Raw genomic sequence first — 24,454 nt, 5'->3', positions numbered from 1 at the left:
TTTTGACAAATCAATGTATTTCTAAATAGAAAACTGTATTTAAAAAGTGAATAATAGAATACCGTTAACGCACTGAAGCAAAAAGAAAAAAAAAAAAGAAATCTCCAGTAGAGAATCAATATGCTCTACAACATGGTACAGCAATCTAGCTGAATAAAATTAACTGCTACCTGATGTGGCCTTATAAGCGATGCCATCAACACCAGCCGTGAGAGGTTCCGGTTAGATGACGCCATTAATTATTTAATTATTTAAATTTATGATTTAATCGTGACTACAATCTTCTCCCAACATCTACTAAGTGGTTTTGGTTGCGTACCTTTGACCACACTCTCACCATCCTTTAAATTACAAGTGTGGGTATGAGTTAAAATCGGTGACCCAAAGGCTGGACAGATGCATGCCAAAAACATCATCATATTTTTGAAGTGCAAAGTACAAACGTATTAGCATAACTTGTATGCAATATACGGCTTGAAAAGACGTGCTCTCAATGATTATATCTGCGAAAAGTTATGCAGAAGCATAATCATACTAGTAATCCAAACTGACTGAGATGCTGTCCATGGTGCTGAAAGTGAGGATACAGAGTGCAAGGGTTCACGATCAATGTAACTAAAAAAAGACAAAAACAGAGACACATAAAAGGACAGCAGCAAAGCTAAATTATACTAACTCACCTCTAAAGGAGAGTCTGGTTCATCCAGGATGCTCTTTTCACTCTGCATCCGTTGCATCGTCCCTGTAGAACTGGGGTCCATTATCAGCACGTTCTGACTACCAGCTCTGCCGAACTTACAGTCACTCTTTCTGGAGTCAGTCGTCCTGCACACCTCGTAATTGTACACGTGTTGGAGAGTCCCTGTCCCCAAAGTGTCTGAGTAACGTGGTGGATAATAAGGAATCACAGGGAGATTGGAGTGATACAGGATGCGGGACTGTCTCCATCTGTAGATTTTCACTGATATAATAACCACTAAACACGTGATGAAGAGGAAGGAAACTACAGCCAGAGCCAACACTAAGTAAAAAGTCAGGTTGTCATTGTACTCCTTGTCGTGTGTAAAGTCAGTGAACTCTGACAGCACTTCAGGGAAGCTGTCCGCCACCGCCACGTTAACAATGACTGTAGCTGAACGAGAGGGCTGCCCGTTGTCCTCCACTATAACAGTCAGTCTTTGTTTCACAGCATCTTTATCAGTCACCTGGCGGATAGTTCTTATTTCTCCATTCTGTAAGCCCACTTCAAACAGCGCCCTGTCTGTGGCTTTCTGCAGTTTATAGGAGAGCCAGGCATTCTGTCCAGAGTCCACATCAACAGCCACCACTTTAGTGACCAGATAGCCCACATCTGCTGAACGAGGCACCATTTCAGCCACCAGAGAGCCACCGGTCTGGACTGGGTACAGAACCTGAGGAGGGTTGTCGTTCTGGTCCTGGATCATTATTTTCACGGTCACGTTGCTACTGAGTGGAGGGGAGCCTCCATCCTGCGCTTTGACTACCAGCTGAAGCTGTTTAATTTGCTCATAATCTAAGGAGCGAACCGCGCTAAGAACTCCAGTTTCAGAGTTTAAAGACACATAAGTAGAAACTGGACTACCGCTCACCTGTGTGTCTTCTAAAAGATACGAGATTCTGGCGTTTTGATTCCAATCAGAGTCCCGCGCGCTGACAGCAAATATTGAAACTCCAGGGGAATTATTCTCTGTGACGTAAGCAGAATACATGTTTTTATCAAATAATGGTGCGTTGTCGTTTACGTCAGAAATTTTTAGATGTAATTTTGTTGAGGTAGAAAGAGGAGGAGACCCGAAATCAGTGGCTGTTATTGTTAAGTTATATTCTGAGACTGATTCTCTATCAAAATATTGATCTGAGACTAAATTGTAATAGTTTGTCAGAGATGACTCGATTTTGAAGGGGAGTTTCCCATCTACAGAACATATTATTTGCCCATTTTTTTCAGAATCTGCATCTTTTACATTGAAGACTGCAATCGTTGTACCAGGACGCGCATCTTCAGACAAGGGGCTGGAAAATGACATTATATTTATAACTGGGGCATTATCATTGACATCAACAACCTCAAATATAATTTTACTTGTCCCAGTTAGGCCACCCTGATCTTTTGCCTCCACTCTCACCTCGTATTTTCTGTCCTTTTCAAAATCTATTTGACCAGATACATAAATTGTGCCAGTGTTTTCATCAATACTGAATATATCTGCTACACTTCCTTTCATTTTAGACAAAGTGTAAGTAATGAATCCATTTGAACCGCTGTCAGCGTCTGTTGCATTTACTGTAATAATATTGGTGCCTTTCATTGTGTTTTCCATCACAGACGCTTTATACACTGATTGGTTAAATACTGGAGCATTGTCGTTGGCATCTAACACAGTCACATCTATATTTACTGTACCGGATCTCTGTGGTGTCCCTCCGTCAACTGCGATTAGTTTTAAAGAGAAATTAGGATGTTGTTCTCTGTCTAAAGACTTCTGGAGCACCATTTCAACATATTTACTTCCATCTGGATTTGCATGTTGCTTCAATATAAAATTGTCGTTGGGTGATAAAATATAATCTTGCAATGCGTTTTGCCCCACATCTAGATCCTCTGCACTCTGCAGTGGAAACTGCACTCCGACTACAGCTGATTCGCTTATTTCAAAGCTGATAGCTTTATCTTTATCTTTATTTGGGAAGACGGGAGCGTGATCATTTATATCCAAAACCTCAACAGTTATTCTGTGTAATTCGATTGGATTTTCTAAAATCACCTCAAAGCTGAAGCTACACGGTGTTACGTCCCCACAAAGCTGCTCTCGGTCTATTCTCTCATTCACGACTAGAATCCCTTTGTCTGTCTTCAGCTCGGTGTACTGGATGTTTTCTCCGGTCACAATACGGGCCCGCCCAGAACGGAGCCTTTTCAGATCCAGACCAAGATCTTGCGCTACATTACCAATGACAGAGCCTTTCTTCATCTCCTCTGGTATGGAATATCGAATCTGACCACCTACCATGTTAACCATATGAAGCAAGAGCACGAGCAGTCCTATTTGCCGTTGCATTGCAGAAAACAATCGCCATCTTAAGAATATGGAGGTGCGAGATTCTCGAGTTGTCATCATGGCAACAAAAATCGAGTAAGGTGATCTATATCCAACTGATGCGACGGCAAATCTTGTCTTGAAATATCCGTTTCTTGGTTACATCTTAACACGTCTTCAACGCTTACACACAAGTCTGTGAGGCCATGTTCTCTCTTATGTGCCCTAAACGATGAAACACAGAGAGGCTCCTTCACTATATAGTCAGTAGGGGAGTTGACTGAATGACGACACAATACAGAAATTATTTTACTGGCCAACAGCGTCCCTTAGAGTCTAAAAAGTGAAAATGAAATGAAATTTCTACCATAGCACTGACACTAAAACAGACACATTGTAAACATCTCTCTCTATCTACTGTGGGAATAAAATTGGAATGACTTTTAATAATATATTTGTAAATTTAACCACGTTTCAACTCAATATATTGCATGATCACAAAAATGAGTAGTCTGCAAATACGACCGGCCCACAATGACAGAAAATTATACCTCAATCTCAAACAATTCACCGATAATGCTGTTGGACTTATGGAAAAAATAAAGAGTTGTTTCAACTAAAATAAATACAATCGCTATCTTTACAGAAAATACACATTTTAAATTCTACAGTAATATTAATGACTCCCTACAACGATTCAGTGGTTTACAGTGTATTGCATGAAGACTGATCTGTAATTTGAGCAGTCTCCTCTACAATACATTAATATGTTAACTATTCAGCATTAGGACGTGTCCAGCGGTAATATGCAGTACCAATGCAGGGAGTAAGCTAGAGTCATCTTTACATTCCGAAGTGAAAGTATGAGATGAGATTCCTTATGCTATTACTCAGTTTTGACATTTTTGTAATTTTGTCGTGACAATACCCTTTCCTTAACTTTTCCTGATTCCTTTATGCCCAACTCCAAACACACCTAACATTCCTTGGCGCGTAGGTGTATTGGATGAAAAAAAAGATAAATAAACGCTGGCAGTAAACGAAGTTTGAACACAATTACTGCAGCATTTATTTCCAAAACTGCATTTAGGCAACATAAAAGAGTTACATATGACGATACGATAGATTCTTTTAGGAGTTTATGCTTTCCAATGCTGCATCTATTAAGGAAAAATCAGCTTATCTGTCAGGTAATGCAAACTGAGATGCTGTCCATGGTACTGAAAATGACGGTATGAAGTGCAACGGTTTTTCGTCAATTCAACTAAATAAAGGAAGAGAACAAAATGGGCACATAGACTGAGAAAAATTATTCAGCTCACCTCTAGAGGAGAGTCTGGTTCATCCAGGATGCTCTTTTCATTCTGTATCCGCTGCATCGTCCCTGTAGAACTGGGGTCCATTATCAGCACGTTCTGACTACCAGCTCTGCCGAACTTACAGTCACTCTTTCTGGAGTCAGTCGTCCTGCACACCTCGTAATTGTACACGTGTTGGAGAGTCCCTGTCCCCAAAGTGTCTGAGTAACGTGGTGGATAATAAGGAATCACAGGGAGATTGGAGTGATACAGGATGCGGGACTGTCTCCATCTGTAGATTTTCACTGATATAATAACCACTAAACACGTGATGAAGAGGAAGGAAACTACAGCCAGAGCCAACACTAAGTAAAAAGTCAGGTTGTCATTGTACTCCTTGTCGTGTGTAAAGTCAGTGAACTCTGACAGCACTTCAGGGAAGCTGTCCGCCACCGCCACGTTAACAATGACTGTAGCTGAACGAGAGGGCTGCCCGTTGTCCTCCACTATAACAGTCAGTCTTTGTTTCACAGCATCTTTATCAGTCACCTGGCGGATAGTTCTTATTTCTCCATTCTGTAAGCCCACTTCAAACAGCGCCCTGTCTGTGGCTTTCTGCAGTTTATAGGAGAGCCAGGCATTCTGTCCAGAGTCCACATCAACAGCCACCACTTTAGTGACCAGATAGCCCACATCTGCTGAACGAGGCACCATTTCAGCCACCAGAGAGCCACCGGTCTGGACTGGGTAGAGAACCTGAGGGGGGTTGTCGTTCTGGTCCTGGATCATTATTTTCACGGTCACATTGCTACTGAGTGGAGGGGAGCCTCCATCCTGCGCTTTGACTACCAGCTGAAGCTGTTTAATTTGCTCATAATCTAAGGAGCGAACCGCGCTAAGAACTCCAGTTTCAGAGTTTAAAGACACATAAGTAGAAACTGGACTACCGCTCACCTGTGTGTCTTCTAAAAGATACGAGATTCTGGCGTTTTGATTCCAATCAGAGTCCCGCGCGCTGACAGCAAATATTGAAACTCCAGGGGAATTATTCTCTGTGACGTAAGCAGAATACATGTTTTTATCAAATAATGGTGCGTTGTCGTTTACGTCAGAAAGTTTTAGATATAATTTTGTTGAGGTAGAAAGAGGAGGAGACCCGAAATCAGTGGCTGTTATTGTTATGTTATATTCGGGGACGGATTCTCTATCCAAATATTGATCTGAGACCAAATTGTAATAGTTTGTTAGAGATGATTCGATTTTAAAGGGAAGTTTGCCATCTACAGAACATTTTATTTGCCCATTTTTTTCAGAATCTGCATCTTTTATGTTTAAAATCGCAATAGTTGTACCAGGATGCGCATCCTCGGACAAGGGGCTGGAAAATGACATAATATTTATAGCTGGGGCATTATCATTGACATCAATAACCTCAAATATAACTTTGCTTGTCCCGATTAAACCACCCTGATCCTTTGCCTCCACTCTCACCTCGTATTTTCTGTCCCTTTCATAATCTATTTGACCAGATACATAAATTGTGCCAGTGTTTTCGTCAATACTGAATATATCTGCTGCACTTCCTTTCATTTTAGACAAACTGTAAGTAATGAGTCCGTTTGAACCGCTGTCAGCGTCTGTTGCATTTACTGTAATAATGCTAGTGCCCTTTGTCGTGTTTTCCATTACGGACGCTTTATACACTGACTGATTAAAAACCGGAATATTGTCGTTAGCATCTATCACAGTCACATCTATATTTACTGTACCAGATCTCTGTGGTGTTCCTCCGTCAACTGCGATTAGTTTTAAAGACAAATGTGGACGTTGTTCTCTGTCTAAAGGCTTCTGGAGTACAATTTCAACATATTTACCTCCATCTGGATTTGCATGTTGTTTCAATATAAAATTGTCATTTGGTGATAAAATGTAGTCTTGTAATCCGTTTTGCCCCACATCTAGATCCTCTGCACTCTGCAGTGGAAACTGCACTCCGACTGCAGCTAATTCACTGACTTCAAAACTGATAGCTTTATCTTTATTTGGGAAGACAGGAGCGTGATCATTTATATCCAAAACCTCAACAGTTATTCTGTGCAATTCCATAGGATTTTCCAAAATCACCTCAAAGCTAAAGCTACACGGTGTTACGTCCCCACAAAGCTGCTCTCGGTCTATTCTCTCATTGACGACCAGAATCCCTTTGTCTGTCTTCAGCTCCGTGTACTGGATGTTTTCTTCTGTCACGATACGGGCCCGCCCAGAACGGAGCCTTTTCAGATCCAAACCAAGATCTTGCGCTACATTACCAATGACAGAGCCTTTCCTCATCTCCTCTGGTATGGAATAACGAATCTGACCACCTACCATGTTAACCATATGAAGCAGGAGCATGAGCAGTCCTATTCGTCCTCGCAGTCCATAAAACAATCGCCATCTTTCGCACATGTAGGCGAGATGTCTTCGAGTTGCCATGATGGCAACAAAGAATCAGGAAAGGTGATCTATATCCAATAGATATGACGTTTAAAATGGTTGTGCTCCCCGTTTCCTTCTTATATCAGTCTTCAACGTTTACATACAAGTCTGTGAGGCCATGTTCTCTCTTACGTTAAACCTCGACAAAACACAGAGAGCCTCCTTCACTGTATAGTCAGTAGGGGAGTAGACTGAATGACGACACAACACAGAAATTATTTTTTACTAGTCAACAGCGTCCCTTAGAGTCTAAAAGGTGAACATCAATGGGGCCAAGACCACAGTACCGACAATCTAAAAATAACATACGGAAAACATCTCTATAACGTGTGGACATCGCATTGGGATGACTTTTAATGAAGTATTTATAAACTAAAACAGATTTTAACTGAATATGTGTAATATAACAAATTCTGTATAACAGCAAACCGCAGAAACGACCCCTCCAAAGAGAAAATGTAATCTCAAATGATTCACCCACAATGCAGTCGGTCTTACTGACAAAAATGTAATCACTGATTGCAAATAAAAGTCCCACATATAACATAAAATTATATTAAAATATACATGTTTCAATTCTAATATATATATATATGTGTGTGTGTGTGTGTGTGTATGTGTGTGTGTGTGTGTGTGTGTGTGTTTGTGTGTGTGTGTGTGTGTGTGTGTATTTAAAAACTCCATAAAACGATTCAATGGCTTACAGTGTGTCATATAATGATGCAGACGTTCCACATGGATGTGTAAATTGAGCAGTTTCCGCTTAAATACTCGAATATGCAACTATGGACACATATAAACACATTTCGTTTAGAAGTCTCTGCTTTTCCTGGTTTTCCAATGCTGCATGTATGAAGACTTAAACAGAACCAGCTTTTCTATGAAATATTGCAATCTGAGATGCTGTCGATGGTGCTGAAAATGGCGACATAAAGTGAAACGATTTTTTTATGATGCAAGTTAAAAAGGAACCGAAAAGGGGGGCACAATTACGAAGCTAAATTATTAAACTCACCTCTAGAGGAGAGTCTGGTTCATCCAGGATGCTCTTTTCATTCTGCATCCGCTGCATCGTCCCTGTAGAACTGGGGTCCATTATCAGCACGTTCTGACTACCAGCTCTGCCGAACTTACAGTCACTCTTTCTGGAGTCAGTCGTCCTGCACACCTCGTAATTGTACACGTGTTGGAGAGTCCCTGTCCCCAAAGTGTCTGAGTAACGTGGTGGATAATATGGAATCACAGGGAGATTGGAGTGATACAGGATGCGAGACTGTCTCCATCTGTAGATTTTCACTGATATAATAACCACTAAACACGTGATGAAGAGGAAGGAAACTACAGCCAGAGCCAACACTAAGTAAAAAGTCAGGTTGTCATTGTACTCCTTGTCGTGTGCAAAGTCAATGAACTCTGACAGCACTTCAGGGAAGCTGTCCGCCACCGCCACGTTAACAATGACTGTAGCTGAACGAGAGGGCTGCCCGTTGTCCTCCACTATAACAGTCAGTCTTTGTTTCACAGCATCTTTATCAGTCACCTGGCGGATAGTTCTTATTTCTCCATTCTGTAAGCCCACTTCAAACAGCGCCCTGTCTGTGGCTTTCTGCAGTTTATAGGAGAGCCAGGCATTCTGTCCAGAGTCCACATCAACAGCCACCACTTTAGTGACCAGATAGCCCACATCTGCTGAACGAGGCACCATTTCAGCCACCAGAGAGCCACCGGTCTGGACTGGGTAGAGAACCTGAGGGGGGTTGTCGTTCTGGTCCTGGATCATTATTTTCACGGTCACGTTGCTACTGAGTGGAGGGGAGCCTCCATCCTGCGCTTTGACTACCAGCTGAAGCTGTTTAATTTGCTCATAATCTAAGGAGCGAACCGCGCTAAGAACTCCAGTTTCAGAGTTTAAAGACACATAAGTAGAAACTGGACTACCGCTCACCTGTGTGTCTTCTAAAAGATACGAGATTCTGGCGTTTTGATTCCAATCAGAGTCCCGCGCGCTGACAGCAAATATTGAAACTCCAGGGGAATTATTCTCTGTGACGTAAGCAGAATACATGTTTTTATCAAATAATGGTGCGTTGTCGTTTACGTCAGAAAGTTTTAGATGTAATTTTGTTGAGGTAGAAAGAGGAGGAGACCCGAAATCAGTGGCTGTTATTGTTATGTTATATTCTGAGACCGATTCTCTATCAAAATATTGATCTGAGACCAAATTGTAATAGTTTGTTAGAGATGATTCGATTTTAAAGGGAAGTTTGCCATCTACAGAACATATTATTTGCCCATTTTTTTCAGAATCTGCATCTTTTATGTTTAAAATCGCAATAGTTGTACCAGGACGCGCATCCTCGGACAAGAGGCTGGAAAATGACATAATATTTATAGCTGGGGCATTATCATTGACATCAATAACCTCAAATATAACTTTGCTTGTCCCGATTAAACCACCCTGATCCTTTGCCTCCACTCTCACCTCGTATTTTCTGTCCTTTTCATAATCTATTTGACCAGATACATAAATTGTGCCAGTGTTTTCGTCAATACTGAATATATCTGCTGCACTTCCTTTCATTTTAGACAAACTGTAAGTAATGAGTCCGTCTGAACCGCTGTCAGCGTCTGTTGCATTTACTGTAATAATGCTAGTGCCCTTTGTCGTGTTTTCCATTACAGACGCTTTATACACTGATTGATTAAATACTGGAGCGTTGTCGTTGACATCTAACACAGTCACATCTATATTTACTGTACCGGATCTCTGTGGTGTTCCTCCGTCAACTGCGATTAGTTTTAAAGAGAAATTAGGACGTTGTTCTCTGTCTAAAGGCTTCTGGAGCACCATTTCCACATATTTACCTCCATCTGGATTTGCATGTTGCTTCAATATAAAATTGTCGTTTGGTGATAGAATATAATCTTGCAATCCGTTTTGCCCCACATCTAGATCCTCTGCACTCTGCAGTGGAAACTGCACTCCGACTACAGCTGATTCACTTATTTCAAAGCTGATAGATTTATCTTTATTTGGGAAGACAGGGGCGTGATCATTTATATCCAAAACTTCAACAGTTATTCTGTGCAATTCCATAGGATTTTCTAAAATCATCTCAAAGCTGAAGCTACACGGTGTTACGTCCCCACAAAGCTGCTCTCGGTCTATTCTCTCATTCACGACTAAAATCCCTTTGTCTGTCTTCAGCTCGATGTACTGGATGTTTTCTCCGGTCACAATACGGGCCCGCCCAGAACGGAGCCTTTTCAGATCAAAACCAAGATCTTGCGCTACATTACCAATGACAGAGCCTTTCTTCATCTCCTCTGGTATGGAATAACGAATCTGACCACTTGCCATATTAACCACACGAAGCAGGAGCATGAGCAGTCCTATTTGTCCTCGCAGTCCATAAAACAATCGCCATCTTTCGCACATGTAGGTGAGATGTCTTCGAGTTGCCATGATGGAGACAAAGAATCGGGAAAGATGATCTATGTCCAATTGATATGACGGTCCGGTGCCTTGTTATATCACGTCTTAAACGTTTACATCCAAGTCTGTTAGGCTGTGTTCTCTCTTACGTGCCCTAAACCTCGACAAAACACAGAGAGCCTCCTTCACTGTATAGTCAGTAGGGGAGTGGACTGAAAGACGACACAACACAGAAATTATTCTTTTTACTAGCCAACAGCGTCCCTTAGAGTCTAAGAAGTGAACATCAAATGAGGCCAAGACGACAGTACTGACACAAAATGACAAAAGGAACACATCTCTATAACGTATGGACATCACATTGGGATGACTCTTAATAAGGGATGTTTAAATTCAAACACATTTCAAATTAATATTTGTATTATAACAAAGTATGTGTAACAGGAAACCGCAAAAACGATCTGTCCAAAATAATAGAAAATTGAATCTCAAACAATTCACTTACAATGCAGTCGGTCTTACGGACAAAAATGTAATCACTGATTGCAAATAAAAGTCCCACATATAACATAAAATTATATTAAAATATACATGTCTCAATTATGAAATATATGTTTTAAAAAACTCCATATGATTCAATGGTTTACAACGTGTTATATCATGATGCAGACCTTCCAGATGGATGTGGAAATCAAGCAGTTTCCTCTTAAATACTCGAATATGCAACTAATCTTCATTATTGCTGGTGATAATATGCAGTATCAGTGCAGGAAGACGACTAGTGTACCTTTTATATTCTAAAGAGAAAATATGTGGGCGGTGCGGCTATTCTCTTATGCTATCACTTGGCATTAATGTTTTCATTATTTTAACGTGACTAAAATCTTTGCTCAAACTTTACCAGGTGCCTTTAGTTTCCGAACTTCAGCCGTAACTACAACATCTCTCAACGATATATGAACAACAAAGTGAAAAACTTTGGCAGTAAACACTGCGCAGACACGTTTAGTTTGACCATCATTAATACAGCTTTACATTTCCCATGACGCATATCAGCAACACAAAATAGATACATATAAACGCAATTTTATTAGGAGCCTGTCCTTTCCAATGCTGCATCTATGAAGACTTAAACAGAACCAGCATTTCTATGCAACTGTGCAAACTGAGATGTGTCCATGGTGCTGAAAATGGCGACATAAAGTGAAACGATTTTTTTATCAATGCAACTAAAAGAGGAAGCGAAAACGGGGCACAATTACGAAGATAAGTTGTTGAACTCACCTCTAGAGGAGAGTCTGGTTCATCCAGTATGCTCTTTTCACTCTGCATCCGCTGCATCGTCCCTGTAGAACTGGGGTCCATTATCAGCACGTTCTGACTACCAGCTCTGCCGAACTTACAGTCACTCTTTCTGGAGTCAGTCGTCCTGCACACCTCGTAATTGTACACGTGTTGGAGAGTCCCTGTCCCCAAAGTGTCTGAGTAACGTGGTGGATAATATGGAATCACAGGGAGATTGGAGTGATACAGGATGCGAGACTGTCTCCATCTGTAGATTTTCACTGATATAATAACCACTAAACACGTGATGAAGAGGAAGGAAACTACTGCCAGAGCCAACACTAAGTAAAAAGTCAGGTTGTCATTGTACTCCTTGTCGTGTGTAAAGTCAGTGAACTCTGACAGCACTTCAGGGAAGCTGTCCGCCACCGCCACGTTAACAATGACTGTGGCTGAACGAGAGGGCTGCCCGTTGTCCTCCACTATAACAGTCAGTCTTTGTTTCACAGCGTCTTTATCAGTCACCTGGCGGATAGTTCTTATTTCTCCATTCTGTAAGCCCACTTCAAACAGCGCCCTGTCTGTGGCTTTCTGCAGTTTATAGGAGAGCCAGGCATTCTGTCCAGAGTCCACATCAACAGCCACCACTTTAGTGACCAGATAGCCCACATCTGCTGAACGAGGCACCATTTCAGCCACCAGAGAGCCACCGGTCTGGACTGGGTAGAGAACCTGAGGAGGATTGTCGTTCTGGTCCTGGATCATTATTTTCACGGTCACATTGCTACTGAGTGGAGGGGAGCCTCCATCCTGCGCTTTGACTACCAGCTGAAGCTGTTTAATTTGCTCATAATCTAAGGAGCGAACCGCGCTAAGAACTCCAGTTTCAGAGTTTAAAGACACATAAGTAGAAACTGGACTACCGCTCACCTGTGTGTCTTCTAAAAGATACGAGATTCTGGCGTTTTGATTCCAATCAGAGTCCCGCGCGCTGACAGCAAATATTGAAACTCCAGGGGAATTATTCTCTGTGACGTAAGCAGAATACATGTTCTTACCAAATAATGGTGCGTTGTCGTTTACGTCAGAAATTTTTAGATTTAATTTTGTTGAGGTAGAAAGAGGAGGAGACCCGAAATCAGTGGCTGTTATTGTTATGTTATATTCTGAGACCGATTCTCTATCAAAATATTGATCTGAGACCAAATTGTAATATTTTGTTAGAGATGATTCGATTTTAAAGGGAAGTTTGCCATCTACAGAACATTTTATTTGCCCATTTTTTTCAGAATCTGCATCTTTTATGTTTAAAATCGCAATAGTTGTACCGGGACGCGCATCCTCAGACAAGGGGCTGGAAAATGACATAATATTTATAACTGGAGCATTATCATTGACATCAACAACCTCAAATATTACTTTGCTTGTCCCGGTTAGGCCACCCTGATCCTTTGCCTCCACTCTCACCTCGTATTTTCTGTCCTTTTCATAATCCATCTGACCAGAGAGAGAAATCGTGCCAGTGTTTTCATCGATACTGAATATATCTGCTGCACTTCCTTTACTTTTAGAGAGACTGTAAGTAATGCGTCCATATGAACCGCTATCAGCGTCTGTGGCATTTACTGTAATAATATTGGTGCCTTTCATTGTATTTTCCATCACAGACGCTTTATACACTGATTGGTTAAATGCTGGAGCATTGTCGTTGGCATCTAACACAGTCACATCTATATTTACTGTACCGGATCTCTGTGGTGTCCCTCCGTCAACTGCGATTAGTTTTAAAGAGAAATTAGGACGTTGTTCTCTGTCTAAAGGCTTCTGGAGCACCATTTCAACATATTTTCTTCCATCTGGATTTGGATGTTGCTTCAATATAAAATTGTCGTTTTGTGATAAAATGTAATCTTGCAATCCGTTTTGCCCCACATCTAGATCCTCTGCACTCTGCAGTGGAAACTGCACTCCGACTACAGCTGATTCGCTTATTTCCAAGCTGATAGCTTTAGCTTGATTTGGGAAGACGGGAGCGTGATCATTTATATCCAAAACCTCAACAGTTATTCTGTGCAATTCCATAGGATTTTCCAAAATCATCTCAAAGGTAAAGCTACACGGTGTTACGTCCCCACAGAGCTGCTCTCGGTCTATTCTCTCATTGACGACTAGAATCCCTTTGTCTGTCTTCAGCTCGGTGTACTGGATGTTTTCATCTGTCACGATACGGGCCCGCCCAGAACGGAGCCTTTTCAGATCCAAACCAAGATCTTGCGCAACATTGCCAATGACAGAGCCTTTCTTCATCTCCTCTGGTATAGAATATCGTATCTGACCACCTACCATGTTAACCATATGAAGCAGGAACACAAGCAGTCCTATTTGCCGCTGCATTGCATAAAACAAACGCCATCTTAATATGTAGAGAGATCTTCTAGGTGCCATCATCCCAACAAAAATCGAGGAAAATGATCTATATCCAGTTAATGTGACGGCAAATCTCCTGAAATATCCGTTTCCCTGTTATATCTAATAACGTCTTCAACGTTTACAGACAAGTCTGCGTGGCCATGTTCTCTCTTACGTGCCCTAAACCTCGACAAAACACAGAGAGCCTTCTTTACTGTATAGTCAGTAGGGGAGTGGCAGGGATTCAATGACGACACAAAGAAATTATTTCACTGGCCAACAGCGTCCCTAACAGTCTAAAAGGTGAAAATCAAATGAAAATTCTACCACAGTACTCACATTTAAATAAACAGATTATTTTAACATATCTATCGAGTTAAATGACATTGGGGTCGATCTGGATGACATGATTTGTAAATTAAAGCACATTTAAAGACAACATATTGTACCGATAAGCATTTACATGCAAATAAAAAAGACCAGCACTCAATAAAATATATTGAAATCTTAATCTAGACATCCGCTAAGAACATTTTAACCTCAAATTGACTAAAAATTTTACATAAACTATCAAATGGTTATCTTAATATTTTTCAAATAAATAAATACGCATGATTACCTTCAAAAACAATCTGATGGCACCCAAAACGATCCAATCGTTTACAATGTTACAAAAACAGAAACTGAAATTAAGAAATCTCGTATGAAAGGTATTAAAATGTAAATATTTTTATAAGGATTTATGTTTAGTGGTAAAATGCATTGTCAATGCAGAACTTTTAGACTGTGAAATGAGAAGGCGCGAAATAGGGTCAGTCATACCTTATTACTCGTTGTTAACACATTTATATTTATCCGTTACTAGAGCCTTTCCCCAAACTTTAAGCAAGGGCTTTTAGCTACCCAACAGTGAATATTGCGCATATACGTAGGGAATGAAAATCATATAGGTTTCATGCCGCATTCTTTTTACATGAGATGTTGTCCATGGTGCTTAAAATGACGGTATAGAATGAAACTGTTTATTTGTTTATGCAACAAAAAATTAAACAGCAAAAAAAAGCACTAAGATGAAGCTTAATGTTTAGCTCACCTCTAGAGGAGAGTCTGGTTCATCCAGGATGCTCTTTTCACTCTGCATCCGTTGCATCGTCCCTGTAGAACTGGGGTCCATTATCAGCACGTTCTGACTACCAGCTCGGCCGAACTTACAGTTACTCTTTCTGGAGTCAGTCGTCCTGCACACCTCGTAATTGTACACGTGTTGGAGAGTCCCTGTCCCCAAAGTGTCTGAGTAACGTGGTGGATAATAAGGAATCACAGGGAGATTGGAGTGATACAGGATGCGAGACTGTCTCCATCTGTAGATTTTCACTGATATAATAACCACTAAACACGTGATGAAGAGGAAGGAAACTACAGCCAGAGCCAACACTAAGTAAAAAGTCAGGTTGTCATTGTACTCCTTGTCGTGTGTAAAGTCAGTGAACTCTGACAGCACTTCAGGGAAGCTGTCCGCCACCGCCACATTAACAATGACTGTAGCTGAACGAGAAGGCTGCCCGTTGTCCTCCACTATAACAGTCAGTCTTTGTTTCACAGCATCTTTATCAGTCACCTGGCGGATAGTTCTTATTTCTCCATTCTGTAAGCCCACTTCAAACAGCGCCCTGTCTGTGGCTTTCTGCAGTTTATAGGAGAGCCAGGCATTCTGTCCAGAGTCCACATCAACAGCCACCACTTTAGTGACCAGATAGCCCACATCTGCTGAACGAGGCACCATTTCAGCCACCAGAGAGCCACCGGTCTGGACTGGGTACAGAACCTGGGGGGGGTTGTCGTTCTGGTCCTGGATCATTATTTTCACAGTCACATTGCTACTGAGTGGAGGGGAACCTCCATCCTGCGCTTTGACGATGAACACCAGTTCTTTGATCTGCTCATAATCGTATGAGCGAACTGCATGAATGACTCCACTTTCCGCATTAACAGAAACATATTCAGAGACTGGAGATCCGCCGATCTCACACTCTTCCAAAATATAGGAGACACGGGCATTCTGATTTTCATCGGGGTCTTTAGCATTAACACTTAGTATAGAGACACCCGGAGAGTTGTTCTCTGGGATGAACGCACTGTAAAGGCCTCTTGGAAACACTGGAGCATTATCATTTACATCCGAGACCTTCAGATAAAAAGTTTTTTTACTTAAGAGGGGAGGTGATCCTGCGTCTGAGGCAATAACAGTGATGTTACATTCAGACAGATTTTCACGATCTAATGCAGCATCAGTCATCAATGCATAATAATTTCTTACATTGGATTTAATTCTAAAAGGAACACTGCCTTCGATCATGCACCGTACTTGTCCGTTTTCACCCGAATCAAGGTCTTTAACATTAATTATGCCGATAGTGGTGCCAGCAGGGGAGTCTTCTGACACAGGACTTGTGAATGACATAACGTTAATGACCGGAGCATTATCATTTACATCAATGACCTCAATTTCAACTTTGCTAGAATCTGTCAGTCCGCCTTGATCTTTAGCTTCAACCCTGAACTCAATTTTTTTGTCCTTTTCAAAATCTATTTCTCTCGACACATATATTCTCCCAGTAGTCTCATCTATATCGAACAAATCAGCTATTCCTGCTTTTGCTTTTGAAAAGAAATATGTAACTTGTCCGTTTGAACCGCTATCTATGTCGCTGGCGTTCACAGTGACAACGTACGTGCCTTTTGGCGCATTTTCAATCACTATAGCCTTATATACTGATTGATTAAAGACAGGAGCATTATCATTCGCATCTAGAATGTTGACATCTATATTTACTGTACCGGATCTCTGTGGATTTCCGCCGTCCACAGCCAACAGCTTTAGAGACAGGCGTGGCTGTTCTTCTCGGTCTAAAGGTTTCTGAAGCACCATTTCAGCATATTTACTGCCGTCTGGATTGACATGTTGTTTCAAAACAAAATTGTCATTCGGCGTTAAAATGTAGTTCTGCAGACCGTTTTCCCCTACATCGGCATCATCCGCACTCTCTAAGACAAAACGGGAACTAAGCGCAGCTGATTCGCTTATTTCAAATTCCAAGTGACTGTTTTGAAAAGTGGGAGCGTTGTCGTTTACGTCCAATACTTCTATGGTCACAGGGTGCAACTCCATTGGGTTTTCCAATAAAATCTCAAAGGTAAAGCTGCACGGCGTTACGTCTCCACAAAGCTGCTCTCGGTCTATTCTCTCATTCACGACCAAAATCCCTTTGTCTGTCTTCAGCTCGGTGTAATGGATGTTCTCTCCGGTCACGATACGGGCCCGACCAGAACGGAGCCTTTTCAAATCCAAACCAAGATCTTGTGCGACGTTACCAACAAGAGACCCTTTCTTCATCTCCTCTGGGATTGAATACCGGATCTGTGCCTTCGCTTGCTTAAGAAAAATATTTAGAAAAATAAATAGGTACACTCCTCGTCTCCATCGTACTCCTCTGTTTTGATGATGTTCTTTAAATGCCATGTGAAAGCAGAATATTCAAGAAAAAGAAACTATGGGATGAGGATTTCAATTCAGTGAGAAAAACGCATACATTCCAGGTTAATTTAGATGAGCGTTATATTGTAAACCAACTGTGTCTTCGTTGAGCCCCAGCTCATATGTAACACAGATCCTCTCCTTTTGTAAAACGCAGTAATAGAGGAGGGAACAACACTGCCTCACAATGCATGGTAGACTTGACTTATCGGGCAACAGCGTCACTTGGAGGCTAAAATATGAAACTAGTATAACCAGACATTAACCCAGTGGGTTATGTGCTTGGGTGGCTTATTTATGAATTAAAATACGTTAATGGGTTCTTATTTTAATCTGTGGCATGTCGTTTTTCATGGCTCTGTTTCGTTACCAGGAGGCATCTAATATTAAAAACTCAAATCTCTAGTTGCTGTTTGCAAAAAGATAAACGGGTACAATTAATCTCTCCCTGATTTAAAAACAAAAAACAAAAACAAAACACAATTTTATAAGTATGAAAAGATTTGATTTTTGTTTTGTATATTTCATCTGAACCAAACTATAAAGTATATTTATAAGAACAAACAAATAAAAATAAAGACATTCTTCCTCATGAAGTGTGTACTGAAAGCAAGGAAGTGGTAGTAAAAATAATCAATCACCAACCTTAACCATGTACTTAATGCTTCAAAGTTATTAAATACTAAATATTATTATTATTATTATTATTATTAGTCACCGAATTATTGCTTTCGATGTAACCAGGGTCTCTTCAAAGTCAGTCCAACCTATCGACCTCAAACGGCAAAAGTATCAGTTCAGCGCTTCAGCACCATGGACAGCGACAGGGCTGAGTGCAGAAACGACTGTAAACACAACACTCTTCTCTGTACAGCAGCAACATATTTATGTGCCAACTCTTAAAGCTTCAATAAACAGCATACATACAAAAAATATGAACATGGACTTTCTATCAACAATTTATTATGCTCAGAGATTAACTTACCAGAGTAGACATACGAGATACTGCTGATGACTGTTCTCCATTCTGCAGGGTTTCAGTTCCAGCGTCATCAACACTAACCAAACTTTGACTCATTGGTGGCATATACTTGATGTCACTCTTTCTGGAGTCAGTCGTCCTGCACACCTCGTAATTGTACACGTGTTGGAGAGTACCTGTCCCCAAAGTGTCTGAGTAACGTGGTGGATAATATGGAATCACAGGGAGATTGGAGTGATACAGGATGCGAGACTGTCTCCATCTGTAGATTTTCACTGATATAATAACCACTAAACACGTGATGAAGAGGAAAGAAACTACTGCCAGAGCCAACACTAAGTAAAAAGTCAGGTTGTCATTGTACTCCTTGTCGTGTGTAAAGTCAGTGAACTCTGACAGCACTTCAGGGAAACTGTCCGCCACCGCCACATTAACAATGACTGTAGCTGAACGAGAGGGCTGCCCGTTGTCCTCCACTATGACAGTCAGTCTTTGTTTCACAGCATCTTTATCAGTCACCTGGCGGATAGTTCTTATTTCTCCATTCTGTAAGCCCACTTCAAACAGCGCCCTGTCTGTGGCTTTCTGCAGTTTATAGGAGAGCCAGGCATTCTGTCCAGAGTCCACATCAACAGCCACCACTTTAGTGACCAGATAGCCCACATCTGCTGAACGAGGCACCATTTCAGCCACCAGAGAGCCACCGGTCTGGACTGGGTAGAGAACCTGAGGGGGGTTGTCGTTCTGGTCCTGGATCATTATTTTCACGGTCACATTGCTACTGAGTGGAGGGGAGCCTCCATCCTGCGCTTTGACTACCAGCTGAAGCTGTTTAATTTGCTCATAATCTAAGGAGCGAACCGCGCTAAGAACTCCAGTTTCAGAGTTTAAAGACACATAAGTAGAAACTGGACTACCGCTCACCTGTGTGTCTTCTAAAAGATACGAGATTCTGGCGTTTTGATTCCAATCAGAGTCCCGCGCGCTGACAGCAAATATTGAAACTCCAGGGGAATTGTTCTCTGTGACGTAAGCAGAATACATGTTTTTATCAAATAATGGTGCGTTGTCGTTTACGTCAGAAATTTTTAGATTTAATTTTGTTGAGGTAGAAAGAGGAGGAGACCCGAAATCAGTGGCTGTTATTGTTATGTTATATTCTGAGACTGATTCTCTATCAAAATATTGATCTGAGACCAAATTGTAATATTTTGTCAGAGATGACTCGATTTTAAAGGGAAGTTTCCCATCTACAGAACATTTTATTTGCCCATTTTTTTCAGAATCTGCATCTTTTATGTTTAAAATCGCAATAGTTGTACCAGGACGCGCATCCTCGGACAAGGGGCTGGAAAATGACATAATATTTATAGCTGGGGCATTATCATTGACATCAACAACCTCAAATATAACTTTGCTGGTCCCGGTTAGGCCACCCTGATCCTTTGCCTCCACTCTCACCTCGTACTTTCTGTCCTTTTCATAATCCATCTGACCAGAGAGAGAAATCGTGCCAGTGTTTTCATCGATACTGAATATATCTGCTGCACTTCCTTTCATTTTAGACAAACTGTAAGTAATGAGTCCGTTTGAACCGCTGTCAGCGTCTGTGGCATTTACTGTAATAATATCGGTGCCTTTCATTGTGTTTTCCATCACAGACGCTTTATACACTGATTGGTTAAATACTGGAGCATTGTCGTTGGCATCTAACACAGTCACATCTATATTTACTGTACCGGATCTCTGTGGTGTCCCTCCGTCAACTGCGATTAGTTTTAAAGAGAAATGTGGACGTTGTTCTCGGTCTAAAGGCTTCTGGAGCACCATTTCCACATATTTTCTTCCATCTGGATTTGGATGTTGCTTCAATATAAAATTGTCGTTTTGTGATAAAATGTAATCTTGCAATCCGTTTTGCCCCACATCTAGATCCTCTGCACTCTGCAGTGGAAACTGCACTCCGACTGCAGCTGATTCGCTTATTTCCAAGCTGATAGCTTTAGCTTGATTTGGGAAGACGGGAGCATGATCATTTATATCCAAAACCTCAACAGTTATTCTGTGCAATTCCATAGGATTTTCCAAAATCATCTCAAAGGTGAAGCTACATGGTGTTACGTCCCCACAGAGCTGCTCTCGGTCTATTATCTCATTCACGACTAGAATCCCTTTGTCTGTCTTCAGCTCGGTGTACTGGATGTTTTCTTCTGTCACGATACGGGCCCGCCCAGAACGGAGCCGTTTCAGATCCAAACCAAGATCTTGCGCAACATTGCCAATGACAGAGCCTTTCTTCATCTCCTCTGGTATAGAATATCGTATCTGACCACCTACCATGTTAACCATATGAAGCAGGAACACAAGCAGTCCTATTTGCCGCTGCATTGCATCAAACAAACGCCATCTTAATATGTAGAGAGATCTTCTAGGTGCCATCATCCCAACAAAAATCGAGGAAAATGATCTATATCCAGTTAATGTGACGGCAAATCTCCTGAAATATCCGTTTCCCTGTTATATCTAAAAAAGTCTTCAACGTTTACAGACAAGTCTGCGTGGCCATGTTCTCTCTTACGTGCCCTAAACCTCGACAAAACACAGAGAGCCTTCTTCACTGTATAGTCAGTAGGGCAGTGGCGGGGATTCAATGACGACACAAAGAAATTATTTCACTGGCCAACAGCGTCCCTCACAGTCTAAAAGGTGAAAATCAAATGAAAATTCTACCACAGTACTCACATTTAAATAAACAGATTATTTTAACATATCTTTCGAGTTAAATCACATTGGGGTCGATCTTGATGACATGATTTGTAAATTAAAGCACATTTAAAGACAAAATATTGTACCGATAAGCATTTACATGCAAATAAAAAAGACCAGCACTCAATAAAATATATTGAAATCTTAATCTAGACATCCGCTAAGAATATTTTAACCTCAAATTGACTAAAAGTTTTACATAAACGATCAAATGGTTATCTTTATTTTTTTAAATAAATAAATACGCATGATTACCTTCAAAAACAATCTGATGGCACCCAAAACGATCCAATCGTTTACAATGTTACAAAAACAGACACTGAAATTAAGAAATCTCGTATGAAAGGTATTAAAATGTAAGTATTTTTATAAGGATTTATGTATAGTGGTAAAATGCACTGTCAATGCAGAACTTTTAGACTGTGAAATGAGAAGGCGCGAAATAGGGTCAGTCATACCTTATTACTCATTGTTAACACTTTTATGATATTTATCCGTTACTACAGCTTTTCCCCAAACTTTAAGCAAGGGCTTTTAGCTACCCAACAGTGAATATTGCGCATATACGTAGGGAATGAAAATCATATAGGTTTCACGTGGCATTCTTTTTACATGAGATGCTGTCCATGGTGCTTAAAATGACGGTATAAAATGAAACTGTTTATTTGTTTATGCAACAAAAAATTAAACAGCAAAAAAAGCACTAAGATGAAGCTTAATGTTTAGCTCACCTCTAGAGGAGAGTCTGGTTCATCCAGGATGCTCTTTTCATTCTGTATCCGCTGCATCGTCCCTGTAGAACTGGGGTCCATTATCAGCACGTTCTGACTACCAGCTCGGCCGAACTTACAGTCACTCTTTCTGGAGTCAGTCGTCCTGCACACCTCGTAATTGTACACGTGTTGGAGAGTCCCTGTCCCCAAAGTGTCTGAGTAACGTGGTGGATAATATGGAATCACAGGGAGATTGGAGTGATACAGGATGCGAGACTGTCTCCATCTGTAGATTTTCACTGATATAATAACCACTAAACACGTGATGAAGAGGAAGGAAACTACAGCCAGAGCCAACACTAAGTAAAAAGTCAGGTTGTCATTGTACTCCTTGTCGTGTGTAAAGTCAGTGAACTCTGACAGCACTTCAGGGAAGCTGTCCGCCACCGCCACGTTAACAATGACCGTAGCTGAACGAGAGGGCTGCCCGTTGTCCTCCACTATAACAGTCAGTCTTTGTTTCACAGCATCTTTATCAGTCACCTGGCGGATAGTTCTTATTTCTCCATTCTGTAAGCCCACTTCAAACAGCGCCCTGTCTGTGGCTTTCTGCAGTTTATAGGAGAGCCAGGCATTCTGTCCAGAGTCCACATCAACAGCCACCACTTTAGTGACCAGATAGCCCACATCTGCTGAACGAGGCACCAATTCAGCCACCAGAGAGCCACCAGTCTGAACTGGGTACAGAACCTGAGGAGGGTTGTCGTTCTGGTCCTGGATCATTATTTTCACAGTCACATTGCTACTGAGTGGAGGGGAACCTCCATCCTGCGCTTTGACGATGAACACCAGTTCTTTGATCTGCTCATAATCGTATGAGCGAACTGCATGAATGACTCCACTTTCCGCATTAACAGAAACATATTCAGAGACTGGAGATCCGCCGATCTCACACTCTTCCAAAATATAGGAGACACGGGCATTCTGATTTTCATCGGGGTCTTTAGCATTAACACTTAGTATAGAGACACCCGGAGAGTTGTTCTCTGGGATGAACGCACTGTAAAGGCCTCTTGGAAACACTGGAGCATTATCATTTACATCCGAGACCTTCAGATAAAAGGTTTTTTTACTTAAGAGGGGAGGTGATCCTGCGTCTGAGGCAATAACAGTGATGTTACATTCAGACAGATTTTCACGATCTAATGCAGCATCAGTCATCAATGCATAATAATTTCTTACATTGGATTTAATTCTAAAAGGAACACTGCCTTCGATCGTGCACCGTACTTGTCCGTTTTCACCCGAATCAAGGTCTTTAACATTAATTATGCCGATAGTGGTGCCAGCAGGGGAGTCTTCTGACACAGGACTCGTGAATGACATAACGTTAATGACCGGAGCATTATCATTTACATCAATGACCTCAATTTCAACTTTGCTAGAATCTGTCAGTCCGCCTTGATCTTTAGCTTCAACCCTGAACTCAATTTTTTTGTCTTTTTCAAAATCTATTTCTCTCGACACATATATTCTCCCAGTAGTCTCATCTATATCGAACAAATCAGCTATTCCTGCTTTTGCTTTTGAAAAAAAATATGTAACTTGTCCGTATGAACCGCTATCTATGTCGCTGGCATTCACAGTGACAACGTGAGTGCCTTTTGGCGCATTTTCAATCACTATAGCCTTATATACTGATTGATTAAAGACAGGAGCATTATCATTCGCATCTAGAATGTTGACATCTATATTTACTGTACCGGATCTCTGTGGATTTCCGCCGTCCACAGCCAACAGCTTTAGAGACAGGCGTGGCTGTTCTTCTCGGTCTAAGGGTTTCTGAAGCATCATTTCAGCATATTTACTGCCGTCTGGATTGACATGTTGTTTCAAAACAAAATTGTCATTTGGCGTTAAAATGTAGTTCTGCAGACCGTTTTCCCCTACATCGGCATCATCCGCACTCTCTAAGACAAAACGGGAACTAAGCGCAGCTGATTCGCTTATTTCAAATTCCAAGTGACTGTTTTGGAAAGTGGGAGCGTTGTCGTTTACGTCCAATACTTCTATGGTCACAGGGTGCAACTCCATTGGGTTTTCCAATAAAATCTCAAAGGTAAAGCTGCACGGCGTTACGTCTCCACAAAGCTGCTCTCGGTCTATTCTCTCATTCACGACCAAAGTCCCTTTGTCTGTCTTCAGCTCGGTGTAATGGATGTTCTCTCCGGTCACGATACGGGCCCGACCAGAACGGAGCCTTTTCAAATCCAAACCAAGATCTTGTGCGACGTTACCAACAAGAGACCCTTTCTTCATCTCCTCTGGGATTGAATACCGGATCTGTGCCTCCGCTTGATTAAGAAAAATATTTAGAAAAATAAATAGGTACACTCCTCGCCGCCATCGTACTCCTCTGTTTTGATGATGTTCTTTAAATGCCATGTGAAAGCAGAATATTCAAGCAAAAGAAACTATGGGATGAGGATTTCAA

The 24,454-nt window shown here is 41.3% G+C and overlaps 7 protein-coding genes across 15 annotated transcripts in view; all 7 read right to left on the bottom strand.

The window, feature by feature from the left end:
* Positions 1 to 3,189, bottom strand: part of LOC121902136 (protocadherin beta-16-like) — a 46,716-nt gene extending 43,527 nt beyond the window's left edge. Inside the window, exon 1 of the mRNA XM_042419381.1 lies at positions 681 to 3,189. Within this exon, the coding sequence (XP_042275315.1) occupies positions 681 to 3,140 (2,460 nt within the window). The 5' untranslated portion in view covers positions 3,141 to 3,189. The remainder of the gene's footprint in view (positions 1 to 680) is intronic.
* LOC121902128 (protocadherin gamma-C5-like) overlaps positions 1 to 24,454 on the bottom strand; it is a 309,164-nt gene that overhangs the window by 174,263 nt on the left and 110,447 nt on the right. The gene's annotated exons all lie outside the window — the stretch shown is intronic.
* On the bottom strand, positions 4,373 to 6,944 carry LOC121902141 (protocadherin gamma-A3-like). The gene has a single exon (XM_042419385.1). It carries the CDS (start codon positions 6,830 to 6,832, stop codon positions 4,373 to 4,375), a length of 2,460 nt encoding a protein of 819 aa, XP_042275319.1. The 5' UTR covers positions 6,833 to 6,944.
* Positions 7,751 to 10,330, bottom strand: LOC121902137 (protocadherin gamma-A3-like). The gene has a single exon (XM_042419382.1). It carries the CDS (start codon positions 10,299 to 10,301, stop codon positions 7,833 to 7,835), a length of 2,469 nt encoding a protein of 822 aa, XP_042275316.1. The 5' UTR covers positions 10,302 to 10,330; the 3' UTR covers positions 7,751 to 7,832.
* On the bottom strand, positions 11,383 to 13,901 carry LOC121902235 (protocadherin beta-16-like). Its single transcript, XM_042419492.1, has 2 exons — positions 13,618 to 13,901; positions 11,383 to 12,324 (listed from the first exon to the last, which is right to left on the bottom strand). Exons 1-2 carry the CDS (start codon positions 13,899 to 13,901, stop codon positions 11,391 to 11,393), a joined length of 1,218 nt encoding a protein of 405 aa, XP_042275426.1. The 3' UTR covers positions 11,383 to 11,390.
* On the bottom strand, positions 15,049 to 20,821 carry LOC121902233 (protocadherin beta-12-like). The gene is made up of 4 exons (XM_042419491.1): positions 20,538 to 20,821; positions 18,485 to 19,244; positions 17,098 to 17,397; positions 15,049 to 15,813 (listed from the first exon to the last, which is right to left on the bottom strand). The coding sequence occupies exons 1-4, from the start codon at positions 20,819 to 20,821 to the stop codon at positions 15,049 to 15,051; spliced, it is 2,109 nt and encodes a 702-aa protein (XP_042275425.1).
* LOC121902232 (protocadherin gamma-A2-like) lies at positions 21,970 to 24,405 on the bottom strand. The gene has a single exon (XM_042419490.1). It carries the CDS (start codon positions 24,403 to 24,405, stop codon positions 21,970 to 21,972), a length of 2,436 nt encoding a protein of 811 aa, XP_042275424.1.

This window comes from Thunnus maccoyii, chromosome 8 (assembly GCF_910596095.1).
Source record: "Thunnus maccoyii chromosome 8, fThuMac1.1, whole genome shotgun sequence".
Lineage (NCBI taxonomy): Eukaryota > Metazoa > Chordata > Actinopteri > Scombriformes > Scombridae > Thunnus > Thunnus maccoyii.
Note: the sequence above shows the minus strand (reverse complement) of the source record. Positions and strands in the feature narration are given on the sequence as shown.